This window comes from Micromesistius poutassou, assembly GCF_964030765.1.
Source record: "Micromesistius poutassou genome assembly, chromosome: 10".
NCBI lineage: Eukaryota > Metazoa > Chordata > Actinopteri > Gadiformes > Gadidae > Micromesistius > Micromesistius poutassou.
Window position 1 is genome coordinate 7,747,409 of NC_140280.1, and position 16,246 is coordinate 7,763,654.

At 45.3% G+C, this 16,246-nt stretch overlaps 2 protein-coding genes across 6 annotated transcripts in view; one reads left to right on the forward strand and one right to left on the reverse strand.

Moving 5' to 3' along the window:
* klhl13 (kelch-like family member 13) overlaps positions 1 to 8,789 on the forward strand; it is a 30,418-nt gene extending 21,629 nt beyond the window's left edge. For all 5 annotated transcript variants that reach the window (XM_084474494.1, XM_084474492.1, XM_084474496.1 and 2 more), the window contains 2 exons: positions 2,318 to 2,431; positions 7,679 to 8,789. In XM_084474494.1, coding sequence (XP_084330620.1) covers positions 2,318 to 2,431; positions 7,679 to 8,166 — 602 coding nt within the window. In that variant the 3' untranslated portion in view covers positions 8,167 to 8,789. The remainder of the gene's footprint in view (positions 1 to 2,317; positions 2,432 to 7,678) is intronic.
* A 4,526-nt stretch (positions 8,790 to 13,315) lies between these two features.
* Positions 13,316 to 15,257, reverse strand: LOC311354132 (LRRN4 C-terminal-like protein). Its single transcript, XM_084473931.1, has 2 exons — positions 15,152 to 15,257; positions 13,316 to 14,289 (listed from the first exon to the last, which is right to left on the reverse strand). Exon 2 carries the CDS (start codon positions 14,280 to 14,282, stop codon positions 13,521 to 13,523), a length of 762 nt encoding a protein of 253 aa, XP_084330057.1. The 5' UTR covers positions 14,283 to 14,289; positions 15,152 to 15,257; the 3' UTR covers positions 13,316 to 13,520.
* Positions 15,258 to 16,246: the final 989 nt, after the last annotated feature.

Consider the following 16,246-nt stretch of genomic DNA (forward strand, 5'->3'; position numbering starts at 1 on the left):
GTGTCTTTACAGCAGATAATGAAAAGGAAATAATATCCCTTCTGTGGTGCATGTGGAGCCTTGACACACGTCAATAGATGATGAGACTCAATTATTCATAGGGGTACCAATGGTATCAGCCTTTTTACAAAGTTTGGCAGGCCCAATAAAACTATGGCCTCCTCTAACTGGTTACATTGTAATGGAACTGTGAAGCAGCACTGTAGTTATCCTCCACCATGGAACTGATTATATAAGAGAAATACTGTCACATTGACGTTGTTGTTTTTTTAATTAAAAATCACAATGTGGCCTCTTCTGTAATCAACACAGACCTAGTATCCAAAGTACCCAGACTTGACACTTCTGAACACTTTGGCCAGAATTCTAATAAAAGATCTCCAAGTATAGTGTGTTGGAAATGAGGGTAATATCCATACCGGGATCCTTGTGCCTGACTTATGGACATGGCCGTGATTTTACTTCCATTCACAGATCAGGCATTAGCATTTGGTAATTAAGCACAAAATTACAATCAATTGTATCCCAAGCAACCTACAAGGGAACCAACTGTGTAGCTAGGTGTCCACATAGCACCTGCATCGTGTCCAGTGTACTCTAGGAACCGATCATGACACCAGTCAGACCACTACAGAACATGACCTGGCCCATAGGATCACTAATTGATCACAAGATCCGATCTGGGAGCGTCTACACCTGCCCGGGCAAAATCAGGATCGCACAATTCACTCATTTGAAGGACTTTTACAGTAGCTGAGGCCTTTACAGTAGCTCCTAAAATAGGAAGCTGTCATCCAGTGTTCTCAGAGGCAAGGCTAGAGTTAAATAATTAATTTTGCTCGATGAAGTCAAGTTTATTTATATAGCCGCTTTGTTACAGTCTCGAAGGGCCTCACAGCCCACATTCACATTAAATAGGTGTAGAGTCTTCTGATTTATCTCCGTACAGTGTACCCGGTGTATTCATCGTATTGTGTACTTCACAAAAAAACACACACTGCTAGTGCGCTCACAATATGTTTTTTGTTTTAGGGATGTTCACAGAGATGGAACAGAGCACTGTTTGGTTTCAGATCTAATCTAGCTCCTTATGGCTCTCTTTATTGTACTGTTTGTTTTGACTCTAATCAGTGCTTATGGCTCCCTCTATTCATTTTATTAATGTAGTGTTTGCTTTGCAATCGAATGGCTCCCCCTCTCTATTTTAATATTCAAATCCACTGTTTGATTTTGAATAGACCAAGTCTTGAGGGCTCTCTCTATTCAATTATACTGTTCCATTTTATTTCAAAACATGGAGATGTCACCTCTCTCTGTTTTATTAGCCAATCACGTCCTCCTCCTACAGAAGAGAGGTCAGCTGAAGAAGAGGACGAGATGACTAAAATCACTCTTGGCTAGTTTCACCTGTAGCCATGGTAACATGACCTTACGGCAACTGCTCATTGGCACAAACTGCTTTTCCTAGAAATAGAGGAAGTTCTCACAAACCGTTCAGCTGTTTGATTGGGTCGTTTTAAAATAGTCCTGTCACACAACAAAAAACAACGTTTTCAGATGTGTCACTTAAAGCGTATTACCTAACTGTATTAGCCTAATCTCCTCTAGGAAATATCCTTATTAGTTTTAGCTTTCAAATTCTTGAATTTGATGCCTTTTATATAATTTGTTCAGGAAATTGTTGTTGGTATTCGTTCTAGGCTTGGATTAAAAAAAATGCTAATTGATATCTGCTCTAATCCCTTACTTTTTTTTTCTTTTTACAAATCGGGTACTTCTTAGACTGTGGATCAGCACAGAGTAAGTTAACTCTGTGTCCCAAGGTGACTTTGAACGTGGCATAGAGCTCAGGATAGTGTCTGTTTCTTTCAATACGAAAGGTTCTGATTTGTAAACCAAATGTGTGCAGGCTACCTCTATGCTGCCTTGAGAATGATGCTGTTAAATAAATAATATATATATAATAATATATATATCCGAAAATAATTTGCTTTGGATAAAAGCCTCTGCTGAAGGACTAAATAGGATGTAATGCCTCAGAACACAGTGGGTTCCTGTCAATGACTCCTCCATCCGGCCGTCTTCCCCTTATCAGCCTCTTTTCACCGCCACCGCCGTGGCGAGGAGGCGGGTGGCGTGGGCCCGCATTTAAATCCTCGTTTCAACTCTGGCGCGGAAACCCTCGGAGGACTCATTTGTTCCAGTTTGTCCTCTTTAGTCTTCTTCTTGACCTACTTCCTGCTAACGCCGCCGCGTGCGTGTTTTCTCTCTCCTTTTCTGCCTCCTCATCGGCGCGGCTCCTCCCCCCCCCTCTCAGCGACGGTGGAGTGCTACAACCCCAGGACCAACGAGTGGACCTACGTGGCCAAGATGAACGAGCCCCACTACGGCCACGCGGGCACAGTCTACGGCGGGTACATGTACATTTCAGGTGAGGGGTCTTTGGGGCTTGGAGGGTTCACGTTGAAATGTCTTGTTTGACTGTTGAACCACTGGATTATAGGTTCTTTGCTGAAACAGTTTCAATTCAGTTTGTTGTTTTTTGTGCGACGTTGGTTGAAATGCTTTTTTTTTGTGTGTAAATGTTTGACTGAGTCTTAGCTTACAGAATAGAAAATGATGATGTTGAAATGGAATTTGTAGCCAGAATCAAACTGAGGGATGTCATTTCATTAAATATTCAAAACGAAAGTCCTGCAGGGAGGTGACATAGATTTCTGGAAATATGGTATTTTTGTGTTCATTTTCTCATGAGCAACTCCAGTCAAACTTTATGACAAAACCATCATAATCCTCTTCCCTTCATTAGCAAACACTACAACCACTGAGTCAGTGTGCTAGTAGTTGCTAGCCGATGATGATGCAGACAGGTCATGCTTGTAGTCCCTTGTGCAGCAGGAAGCCTGGTCACACACAGTGCACTGGCGTAGACCTCTTTTTTAATAATTCATTCATAAGCAACCTTCTGACCATGAGCATATTTATAGGTTGCATGTTTTACATCACAAACTAAAGCTTCCTTTGCTCCTTTAGTAGCTCTTTCCTATATTGAGCAGACGGAGAAAGAATATTTTTTTATTTCAATGTAAAAAAATACATGGTTTGATTGCAGAATATATTCCAAAAGAGTAACGGTTGATACTTTGAAGTATCTAGCTATAAACTAAAAGAGAAATTGCGAGTCGTTTCAAGAATAACTTGATTTTTGTATTTCTGGTATGGAGGGGAGGAAGAAATAGAACCAACAAAAATTGTTCAAACCATTTTCCTTCTGGATCATCCCAAGAAATGGTAAATCCTAATTTGACATTAAAATTGCCGGCTCTGTATAATGCCCCAGCTTAGTCGAAACAAGGAGGAAAAGTAGATATTGAGCATGTCGGAGGCTTGGTTTCCACTAATCCCCCCCCCCCCATGTCTCCGTATGAGTCACCACACTGCCTGTTCACCTCACAGGATTCTCAACAAATCTCCATTGTGGAGATGAGCCTCCTCCATCTCTGGCCACTGACTAAGTGTGTGTGTGTGTGTGTGTGTGTGTGTGTGTGTGTGTGTGTGTGTGTGTGTGTGTGTGTGTGTGTGTGTGTGTGTGTGTGTGTGTGTGTGTGTGTGTGTGTGTGTGTGTGTGTGTGTGTGAGAGATGCCCCCTGGACACGTGGAGAACACACGCCAGAGCTAAACTGACAGGACAAGATGGGGGGGGGGGGGAATCCACTGGTGTTGTGATTACATCCTGCTGCTGCTTCACTCTTCCCCCTGATGTCTTTCAGTTTGGTTTTATCTTTAAAATTGTTGTTCTCTGGTTAATTCACTATCCTGCGGTTACCTTGTTCATCAAAAATCTTGATGGTTTTTCTACTCTGGTTGATGTATTATTTTTTGGGTTGAAAGTATGGTTTCAGCTTATCGTTAATCTTGTGCAGATGACATGGATGACACAAAAATGGATGACACAAAAATAAACTATTTCATTTATTATTTGTAGCAGCTGAGTTTTTTCAGTAAGTGGTCTGCCTAGCGCAGTATAGGGTCCATTCTATTAAAGTACATGGTGTATATACAGCATAGAGCTCCATTGAAATGTTGCTGCTTGTGTGACTTGCATTGGGTATATAATAGCCTGGTTGTTGTTCGTCTTGTTGTGCATTAAGCAGACCGCAAGCCAAAAACACCATCGCTACAATGAATCACAGGAGCAGACAAATGTGTCTGGGAGATTTTTGCGTGGTCTGGTGTAGAGGGGTGGGTGGAAGTCACTGATGATACAGAGAAGCCAATGTCTTCTTTCTTCTCCTTCTGTCGTGTCCATGAAAGAATTACTCCATTAAGCCATTCAGTCTAAAATGAACATCTATTACAGGGAATGAGATGTAATGAATGGAGGACTCACTTATTTCGGTGTTCCTGTAGGAAATTAAACAGGCGGGTTGCTTTGGATGGTTCGTTACATCATAGCGGGTCTTGGCAAGCTTGTGAGTGTGGGTGTGTTTCCTGAGTTCCCAATTTCTTCCCCGGTCCTGCTTAGTCCTGTTATGTGTACAGCAGATTGTGAAGCTAAAAACCCTAGGGCCCACCAATTCTAGTGTGCATTACTGTAGCAGCTGCACCAACAGTCAGAGGATGTGTGTGATCTGAACTGAGTGATCTCCTGTGACAGCCCCGTAAGACTTAAGAAAGCGCTCTTGTGCGCAGTTTCCCCACTGGGGTGGGGGCGGGGGGGTGGGGGGCGCGCCTTCCCCTGGTGGAGTACATGAGCAGGTTCCAGGGGGCATCATTCATATATTAACCCTTTTTTATTGGACCAATAAAGCAAAATCAGAATCTGAATGTTGTTAGGAATTAAATATGATCCATGTTGATTGTGGCTAATTAATGAAGTTAAGAGCTCCAGTGTGTCCAGCTTTTCCATTTTGAGCGACTCTAGGCCAACCAAATATTTATAAAGATTCTCTATTATATTTGCAAGGGAGAACATGTCTGGTTGAATAATGTCGATGAAGGGGTACTTGGGCTGTACCGATGGGCCTGTGGGTACACAAGGCGGAAAAGACTAGTGTCACCTAGTGACACTAGGTTGAGCTCTGAAGCTCGTCCCATAGGGAATCAACGGCCACACTACTTGGCCGTTTCGCCGCCGAAGATCACATACACAGGGCTTCATGCTCTCAGGTTCAAGTGTTCAGTGCCGCAGGGCGCAGTCCTGTACCTACTGAAAGGTCACCGCAGACCTGGTGCTAGCAGCTAGCAGCGGGCTGCATGCAAGGTGACCCCAGAGGCCGAGTGCAGATCCATGTTGGCCTGTCACACTGGGTCAGCGGTGGATGTTTTAGCTAGTTGTTTTTTTTTACCACGGAGCTGTCGGATGGGATCCTGTCAGCTCGGTGAAGCTGCCACTGCGAGTCACTCTGTAGCTCCGTCACATCTTGTGGGTTGGGATGGCTGAGGTCACTCTCCCTCTCCCTGCTGCCCTTCCTCCAGACTCCTCTTTCCCTTACTCGCCTCTCCCCACCTCCCCAGCTTCTCCTCTCTCCTTTGCCTACTCTCTGCTAACAAGTTTCCACTCTTCTCCGAACGCAGTATTCGTTCTTTTCGTGGCCTTTCAGTATACTCTTCATCGTCACGACACAGGGTGTGTGTGGATTTGTGAGGCTCTGTCTGGGCAGCAGTTGATTTCTATGGAGGTTTAAGCTTCTCTGACAGTTTTCAGGGTAACGCCACGGTGTGAGGCACATTTCATTCGCAACATCGCTCATTATGATGCTCATACACAGCGACGGTCATAAAAAATGATCGCAAAACTCACATTTGTCCTCAGGAAATGGTTTGTATCTTGTGTTTGAATTCAAGCTGAAACAATACCCTTTAACATAATGTAACATTCTAAAATAGAACGGGGTCACCTCATAATTCCATTTTGATCTTATTGATATTAGGCTATTTTTAAACCGGGATGATTTTCTAACCGTGACGGCGTTGGATGTGGACAAAGTGTCTGTTCTCCTCTCCGCTCGGTGATCCAGGGTAGGACTTTTGTCCTTGTGGATGGAGCCCAAGCCTGCCCAACCTTTTCCACAGGGTATGTGTGTGGGGTATTTTTGGAATGTGCTGAGCCACTTCTACTCCTTCTTGGGTCCCGGTGCGTCTGGGTCCGCCCGCACCATTGGGCTCCTATTCAGGGCCGAGCTGGGATTTAAGCCGGCAGCTCATCAATTCTTGCTGTGAATCAGCGTTGCAGCACAATGTCTCTGTGTGATTGACCAGTGGAACTCGTGGTGCGGTGTAGGAGGGGGAGCAATCCAGCCAATGTCTTGTTCTGGCTCTTGAAAGCATAAAGCCATGATACACTGCCCCAACAAAAGTCTGATATATAGTGTTCGTCATTCAGGTCACATATATACTGTACGTCATTTAGTCAAAACGGGACCATACGGTCTGATGTCTTATTTTGCTCAATTAGTTTTTGGGTAGGATCCAAACAAAAGTTTTTTTTTGACAACTTGGTTAAATGCTGGAGCAGCACATCCCACACTCTGTGGTTGGGTAACCTGCCTCCACACACAGCTCTCTCTGTGATCTGTCAGTCATGGAGGTTAATCATCCGAGATCTGTTATTAGTCATGGCATCTGACAGGCCAGCTGGGGGACGGACAGGCTGGAGCAGAAAGGGAAAGTGTATTTGCTTCCAGTCTGACTACAAGGAGATTGGGGCAGGGGAGATTGGGGTTGGCTGGCTGTGGCCCAGATGCATTCTGGGATTGTGTTGGTCTTTATTTTAAGCCTTCCCTGTAGACATGTCCTGTTTTTTTTTGTTCTCTCGTGTGTGTGTGTGTGTGTGTGTGTGTGTGTGTGTGTGTGTGTGTGTGTGTGTGTGTGTGTGTGTGTGTGTGTGTGTGTGTGTGTGTGTGTGTGTGTGTGTGTGTGTGTGTGTGTGTGTGTGTGTGTCGTCCACACGCTCCGTTAGGCCCTGGCTGTCTGCAGTGATATCAGTCTGAGCAGCGAGCCAGGGCTTCTTATATTAGTGGAAACAGAAAGTGGAGAGTCAGTCTGCATCCACATTCATCCCGTTTCACCTCACAGTGATAGTGAAATACGTGTTTGAATGTTTTTTAAAGACAAGTGTGCGGCGGGGGTGGCGTGGCCAAGCAGAGGGGCAATATTAACAATGAGCCAAGTCTTTTAAAGACTCATCAACCTGGGCTCCTGTTGGCAGGGCCTCTGGGCGGTGCTCGGTCACGCTTGGAGGGCTCTAGCGTTCCACCGATGAGATGCTACCATCACATTTTGAATGAGTCGGTTGATTTGTGTGCGAGTATGTCTGTCTTTCATTTGATGGTGTCAAATCCATTCCACCTTTCCTTTAATCACGAGGAACGAAACGTAGAGGAGGAAATCAAATTTACATAGGCGACGTGTTGCAGATACAATTGCAATGAAAAACGATTTTAGAGTGAAACTAAGCAGGCATATGAATTATGAGAGAGATAGAGAGAGAGAGAGAGAGAGAGATCTCTCTGAATGGGTGTGTTCTATAGGCTGCTTTAAGAGAAAGGGAGCTACCCCTTGCGAGAGAGAGAGATGATAAAGAAATGGAGGGAGGGAGGGGTAAATGTCCAGATAATCCATCGGGCGTGTCTAACCTTGTATCGCTCTCTTCCTTCCCGCGGGGGCGCGGCTGCAGGCGGCATCACCCATGACACCTTCCAGAAGGAGCTGATGTGCTTCGACCCGGACGCCGACAAGTGGACGCAGAAGGCGCCGATGACCACGGTACGCGGCCTGCACTGCATGTGCACGGTGGCAGACCGCCTCTACGTCATCGGCGGCAACCACTTCCGGGGCACCAGCGACTACGACGACGTGCTGAGCTGCGAGTACTACTCACCGGCGCTGGACCTGTGGACGCCCATCTCGCCCATGCTGCGCGGCCAGAGCGACGTAGGCGTGGCCGTGTTTGAGAGCAAGATCTACGTGGTGGGCGGCTACTCGTGGAACAACCGCTGCATGGTGGAGATAGTGCAAAAGTACGACCCCGAGAAGGACGAGTGGCACAAGGTGTTCGACCTGCCCGAGTCGCTGGGCGGCATCCGCGCCTGCACGCTCACCGTGTTCCCGCCGGAGGACCTCACGGGGTCACCGTCGCGTGAGTCGCCGCTCTCGGCGCCATGACGCCACGACCCCGGGCCCCTCCCTCCCCTCTACTGAGCCCCCTCCCCCCCCCCCCCCCGTAATGAACACACAGATGCACACATAGAACCACGTCGATACGCAGACGAACAGACAGTGTTTGCACTTCCTATCAGGACTACGTCAGTAGTGCGGTGTCCTGAGCCCCGCCCCCGCCCCTCGGAGGCCACGCCCCCCCCCCCAATTCACTTTGGTCACGAACGCTGTGATCTCACTACACTTTGGCAGGAAATACCTTAACTTGAAAAGTGAATTTGCAAATCAACTTTTCTACCTGATGTCTACTACGTTTTATGTCGCCGTTTTTTGCGTTTTTGCCGAATTGCCGCCGCCATGGCGGGCCGCGCGGCACACAGTCTCTCTCCTAGTCTATGCCAGGTAAGGTGCAGTCGAACCCAGGGCGGTCGAGACCCAGACACAGCTGGTTTATAACTCAGGGGGTATGTCCATGGCCCCATATCTCTCTCTCTCTTTCACTCTTTCTCGCTCGCTAGCTCTCTTTCTCTTTTCTCTTTTTCTCTCACGTCTCTCTCTGGGTCTCTATCCCACAGTTTCAGTTCTTCTTTCCTGCTATTGATATGAAATAACAAAATGTTGTTTTCTAAATTTAATAAACAAGATTTTAAAAGAATCCCGATGTCTTTGTTGCTGTGGTAACCAGCGGTTTTCTAGCACTGAGCCGTTTTTTTTTTTTTTTTATGATATATTTAAAATTAGTCCCAGCTGACCAGGTGCTGCTGTCCACCTGTGAGGTGACCAATTGGGATGTCACAAATGGAAATTTTTAAAAAATGGTTTGTGTAATGACTTGTCACGCTAGCACCTGGTGGTAAAATAGGGACTCATAAACCTGCTTATGATTTATACAGAGAGAAGTTATTAAATACCTCCTAGCATTGTGTTTTTCAGGTTTCAATATTTTTTTCTTCAAGGCACAACACAACATTTTCTCCCATCTGCCCACCTTTTAACCTGTGGTATTAAAAATTTAATTTTTTTTTAATTTGCAGCATATGGTGTCCAAGGTGTTTTTCTCTAAATCCTGAAGGGTGGCGTGGGATAATTGTGTGGTCATCTGTGTAAAGCTTGTTCCTGATGTACAGTATAATTAGAGGGCCGGGTGTCGCGTCACCCAGCAACGCCGTGCTTTATGATATTCTCATTAAAAGCGATTAGTCAAACGCTGGCTTCCGCCCCCGTCCTGCCCTTGCGGTTATGATGATGATTATAGCGGACATTTTGAACTCCACAGGTGTCCCCACATGGACATTTCTATAGTGTTGTAAAATAGCATTTATCGGTGTATTTAATTCACGTTTAGCCCAGTTCCTCTAAAGAGTTTCTAAATCCTATTTATTAAATGGGCCGGCAAGAGATTTCAGGAACGCTAAATATCAGTAGGCCTATTTTAGGAACTATGACTGGGGTGGACCCATTAATAAACACGATTACCATTAAGTAACGCTAGGTAAAGTTAAAATATACATGTTGAACATGCTGAACTATTGAACAAATGTCCTGGCTGAAACTCGTGTATTGGATTTAAAAAAAATCTCCATGTAATTGCCATTCTGAACAAGGCGAGGAGTTGGCAGACCAATATATTAAGATGGAACTGTATCACATTCATTAATCACATATTAGCATGTCAGCCGTGAATAGGCCGATGCCTTGTTGGTCACGGCACCAGTCACAGACAGGACATGCCTACCTGTTTAGAGTATACAGCAATATATATACAAGGAATGATTTATCAATTATTCCAGTACAGTGGTTAACGAACAATAGATGTCCATGCTAATACTTGTGGAGTTTATTCGGCTGACAAATGGAGACAGAAAGTAACCAGGCGAGCAGAGTTTCTTTGCCACAGTTGGCCAGCCAGACATGGCACACGGTCTCATTGTTTCCCGTTGTTTTGGGTTAAGTCGATATTTAAATAATTAAACGATGCAGAAGCTTAGGCCTACCCGTTCCCCGGGACCTGTCGCCTTTTATTTTTAATGAGCAAAGTGCCCCAAATATACTACCGTGACACGATGGGCGGCAACGGAAGGGGGGCTAGATTACCTGCTCCGCAGCCGCCTCCCCCACGGAGACCCCACCAGCCCTTTGTTTGGGGCCTAGTTTAGCACGTGTGCACGCCACTGTCAGCGCGCTCAGTTCATTCAAGTAGCAAGAGGTGGGCCGCGCGAGGGTTTACCGCCTGGAGTTTGACAGCAGCGCGGCGCACATGCGCAGCGGGGCGAGCGGCGGCTGGCTCCCAGTGCGCGCCGCCTTATCCAAAAGTGACGATGCTGACCCAGATACCGCTGGCTCTGTTTATGTACCACACCAAAAAAAAATCTGCCTAGCGCTCACACAGAGCACGTTAACAACGAGAGGCTTTATAATGAGCTCGCCGGATTAAATAACTAATTAATCGCAATAATCAAATGTAAAGAATATTGAGGACACAGTGTAGTGACCCCCGGTTTACTTTTCTAATCGCCCGTGACTCCCCCCGTCATGGCTGGTCCATTCCGCGTATCAGTCATCCCCAAACGGCTGTAGGATCACACTGACAGCCATGAAGGCTTATGCTTACATGCCTATCGTGTTGTAAGATATTTGCCCGACCAAAAAATATTTAAATAATAACATAAATTGGTATTTGTAGGCCTATCATTTGTTTGTGTGATTTCTGGAGAAACACGTTATTGTTTATTGACACTTGAGTTGACTGGCTCATTTGATGGACGAATTGGCATTTGGCTTGCATGACTTCTGGCTTTTGTGAAACACAGGTTGTTATTTATTTATACAGCTTTCTATAGGCTCCTTAGATTATTATACATAATGTTCTATGTCATCTAGGCCTATATATTAGGACTATAGGGCCTATGCATTGTATTAGGCCTATAAATGATAATGTTGTGTTTATGATGTAGGCATATTACGGATTGTTGTTTTTGACATTACTCCAACACAGACTTCGTCAAATTTAAGAGGGCATAAATGACAATGCATGCCCTCCTCCGACTTTATCTCTGGGTATGCAGCAGGGGAGACCGTCTCCGGAGAGAACTGGACATCTGGGAAGGAACTCGGAAGGTGAAATGAGGTGGATATGTGAATGATGATGATGATGACGATATATGAATGATGCAGCACAATGACATAAATCTCTCTAATTTTTAGGGTATTTATTTAAATGTTTAGCACAAAAATGCCAATCATGCACACAAATAAAATCCAGTAAATTATTATTTTAAAAAATCACGCTATTTTACATGCATGCCTAAAATCATCTAATGCCTACTGCAAATAAATAATAAGTAATAGTTGTTTGCCGAGTAGCTCATTTGCTGCATGGCTTTTCATTTTATTTTGCAATAGGGACATCTAGTGGATGAATTAAAAACTACTGCACCGTCCAATGTGGATGGGCCGTGTGTTGGCTGAGGACCAGATGGGCTCTCTTTCGTTACAAAAAAAAGAAGCATTTACAAGGGCCGGTTTGTCCTTCATTATGAATGGCGACGCTAAGTAATATAGAGTTTGTTTCTGACTTTCATTATGATAGACACCCTAATCTCCCAAAATATGTGTTTTTTTAATTTAGGCCTACTCATCTGCGTCGAAGAAGCACATGTCCTGAGACCGGACGGTTAAAAGGCGGTTCCTACCAAAAGCCACCACAGGCCCACCCATTCCTGTTAAAATTCACAACAGACGACTTGATGGTCCACATATGGCTGGTGTGTGTCCCCAGCCTGCTCTCAGTAATTGTTCTCTTTCTCTATTGCTTCTTCTTTTCATGTCCCCCGGCGAAAAGTGCATTCATTGCTTATGCAGCTGGAATGGGTGGGAAACATAATTAAGTTAAACTGACTAAACTATAAATCATATTGCAAAAATAATTAGCAGAATTCAACAAATTATTGTCTCCTGACAAAAAGTTAATAATTTGTCTGATTTTTGTATGGTGTGTAGCTCTTCTTTACTTTCCATGTCAAACACATTAAAGTGCAGCTGTAAAGGACACATGGTCAGAGACCATGGTCAGAGACCATGAGTCAGAGTAGTGCCATACACATACAGGATACGCTCACTATATAGCAAGCCTGTATAGAGCCATTCCAACAGTGGATGAGAGAAGAGAGATTTCTAAGAGGCAGGAGAGAGAGCGAGAGAAGAGAAACAGAATAGAGGAGGCAGGAGGGAAAGAAAAGAGACAAAATAGATGTAGGACAGAGATAAGGGAGGCACAAGAGAGTCAGGAGAGAGACCTTTTAGTGGCAGGAGAGAGAATAGAGGCAAGAGAGACAGAATTGAGGAAGAGAGACGCAATAGAGGAAGAACAAATCAAATAGAGGCAGGAAAGAATGAAGAGAGACAGAATTGAGGCAGAATGACAGAGCATTTGATTTATTACATAGCCAACTTTTCAGTCATCACTCAATTAGAAAAGGAGAGGAATGTGCCAAGCTAAATTCCTATATATACACACAAAACAATGGCATTGTTAAATAATCTGTTATGTTCAGAAAACAATATGAAAAATACCTTTCTATATATACACTTAAATGCTTCTTATTAAATGCCGTCTTTTTCAACAGTCTACCAAAAGCTAGTTGTAGCTCTTAACCAAAGGTACAGAGGAAGCTTCAGTCGTATAAAATACCTTTACATTCTGTAGCATAATCATCGTGAATTAGAGGGCAGGTATATCTTCTCAGCAAGCCCGCTTACAGCCGTACATTGGTCATTGTGCATTTCATTGTCCCTGATATTTCTGTATCTGGTATTTCTGTTAGCTTTTAGTGCCTCTCGTTGTTGGATTGTAGGCCTATTGTTGTGGCTGTTAGTTTCTGATGCTCCTAAAATACAGAGACCATAATAACAATCAAAGTAACACATTAGGCTAGCCACTAACTAGCTATCAAAACTTTTCAGAGTGGCTTATGTGTTTATTTCTGTTCATTTTTAGATATAAATGTCAGAAAGGACGATTATTAAATTATTATTGTTATTTAATGGTTGTTAAACTGCAAACTGGTAGAATGATAATACAATTATTTCACCATTCGTCATTTCGGATGTTTACCCTTTTAAATGTTAAATGGTTGGTAACTATTAGTGTTCAAAATCCTGTATATTACGAAAGCTTTCGTAATATAGCAGAATGATTCAGCTGTGTGACTCAAACGCCCCTTCACACTGTGACACAATCCATTGCTGTCACTTCAGTTGAAGTGGCAAAACCGAGACAATACGATTTTTTAGATAAAACTTTGCAAAGGAATGTTTGAATCTTAACCACACGAAACAGCAGGCACCAGCATGTTCTCTCCTCAGAGAACATCCAGGGTCACTCTGTTGCTGTCTGGCAAGTCTTCCTGTGAGTCATCCCTGTCTTGTGTGGAGATCCTGGCCCCTGACTTCCGTCTCTGGGTGTACTTCCACAGCAGGACCGCCAGCACCACCAGCAGCAGCAGTCCCAGAGCTCCGCCGATGAGCCCTGCCTTCAGAGAAGCGTTGTCCTCTTCCGCTGTGTACGTCATACAGGACTCTGGGCCCTCGCCGGCCGTGTTCTCCGCAGAAACGCAAACTTTGTCCCCATGGTTTAATCCCTTCAGTTTGCCGCTCAGACGATCGCTGCTGATCCTGACGCGCTCTTTCTCCGCCACCTTGATGATGTAGGTGGTGACCAGGGAGTACGGCGCGCACCACCTAACCACCACCCCCTCTGAGCCCTCTGAGGTTAACGACGTCCCGGTAGGGGCCTCGGGGGCCACGGCCTCCAACGTGATGCCCGGACATAGGCAGCCTTGGCGGGCCGCCAGCACCGAACACGGCACCTTCTGTTCGAGGCAAACGTTGTAGTCACAGGGCTGCCGGTCGCTTTCGTTCTTGGGACCGGGCTGGGGGGCTGGCTTGGTCTTCAGGTCCTCAAAGACCTCGTAGTAGTCGTCCGATAACAGGGCCTCAGTCAGCATGTAGTTTGTCCCCGATTCTTGGGTTGGTATGGCGACACAAGGCCAGCTGCCAAGGAGGGCGAGGACAGCGAGGAGAAGGAACCACACGGGACGCACAGAGTCCCTGACGGCTTTCATCTTGGCTCTGGAAATGAAAAGCATCAGCGTTGTATTTTAATGCGTGTGGAAAGCTTAGGGAGTCTGTTTGTCATTTCACTCGGGATGTCGGTCTTTGGGGTCTCTTTCTGTGTTCATATTTAGAAGCTGCGGGTTGTGTGGCCTTCATCAGCCAACTTTTATGGAATAAGGCTGCCATTTCCCACATAACTTAAAATTGAATGGTCGTGATGGGAAAAGCTGAATGTTATACAGAGGGAGCCTCAGACCAAACCAAGTACTTGTGTGGGAAATGTATCTGGTAGAAAATGTATAGACAGCCCGGTCAAAGGACCTTAAAAACCAAAAACCTCAAAAACACATTACAAAGTACTCTGCATTGAATCAGAATTGGCCACAAACAAAAGAAGAGCCTATGTCATGTAAGTCAATGTAAGCCTCCTTCCAGTAAACTGTTTACAAGACTTTTACACAGCCCCGGCTTTAATTCAAACAAGCCAGCCGTACTCGCCTCCATCTGCCGTGGTAAAGCTGCATTCCATGGGGGTGTTGCACAAGAGGCCTGCACCACTACACCCAGAACACTCCAAGACTCTCCCTCCAGATCCCCTTACAGGAAAGTGCTTTAGCGCTTTCCACATGTCTAACTCTCCATGCATACAAATGCTCCCAGAACCTCAAACACTCCCGGAAACCCAGCTGAATGGAAAACAACTCAGAGACACACGGAGAGACCAAACCCTAGCGATTCAGAGAACATAGCGATAAGGGTCAAACATGTTGTTCAAACAACAATGTAACTCTGAGTCGAGTTTTACTTTAGATTTTGTAAATAGCTATTGATTTCCAGATTCGCTGAACCTGCGTGTTGGATATGAAGAGAGACTTACCTCTGGATGCTGTAGTGTGTAATCTTCCTGGGAATCTTAGCTCATTATCTTGTGGTCCTGGGTTTTATAATTCCACTTGCTCCCACTATCTTTCTCTTTCTCTCTCTCTTTCGGTCTTTGTGTTTTCTGTATCCCCCAGAAATCTTTACTGCCCACGCACCTCCCCCTATCCTTCTCTCGCCATCTCTCTCCCTCGCTCTCTCTCTCTCTCCCTTACTCTGTCGCTCTCTCTCACTCACTGTCCCTCGCATCCAGCTCCACCTCCCATTCAGTCCTATAGTTTTTCACTGTGAATTTGTTAGTGGGTATGTGTGTGTGTGAATGTGTGCGCGCGCGCGCGTGTGTGTGTGTGTGTGTGTGTGTGTGTGTGTGTGTGTGTGTGTGTGTGTGTGTGTGTGTGTGTGTGTGTGTGTGTGTGTGTGGGGGGGGGGGGGGGGGGGGGGTGTGGGGGTGTGTGGGTGTGGGTGTGTATTCCATAGCGTAGGTAGGGGAGGGTGTGTGTGTGTGTGTGTGTATTCCATAGTGTATAGTGTGCTCAATACCATCCGCCCATGACACCAGCACATTCCTTTGGCATGTGTACCGCAACGCAGGCCCTGCTTATAAGAAGTGTGTGTGCGTGTGTGTGTGTGTGTGTGTGTGTGTGTGTGTGTGTGTGTGTGTGTTTGTGTTTGTGTTTTTGTGTGAGTATGAGTGAGCTAAGTCTAGGTGTTGATTCATAATAAAAGTGTCTCATTCAGAATGATATTGACTCCAGGGTGGCTGCCGGGCTAGATACATAATCCACAGCACACAGAACAGGCGGGTTCAGGAAAGTTCAGGAAAGGGTAGAACCTCAGAGGAGAAGAACACAACCTTATTCAACTTGTTTTCTCCACGGGTGTTGTACCCTTGGTGTGTGTATGTGTGCGTGTGTCTGTGTATATGTGTCTGTGTATATCTGTTTAACGGTGTGTGTGTGTGTGTGTGTGTGTGTGTGTGTGTGTGTGTGTGTGTGTGTGTGTGTGTGTGTGTGTGTGTGTGTGTGTGTGTGTGTGTGTGAAAAGACAGCCTACACCTCCATGAGTCAACTGTCTCTTATTCATGCTCATATGT

Bases quoted from the DNA above. Each gene is read 5' to 3' on its own strand.
- LOC311354132 (XM_084473931.1), bottom strand. From the start codon at position 14,282: ATGAAAGCCGTCAGGGACTCTGTGCGTCCCGTGTGGTTCCTTCTCCTC.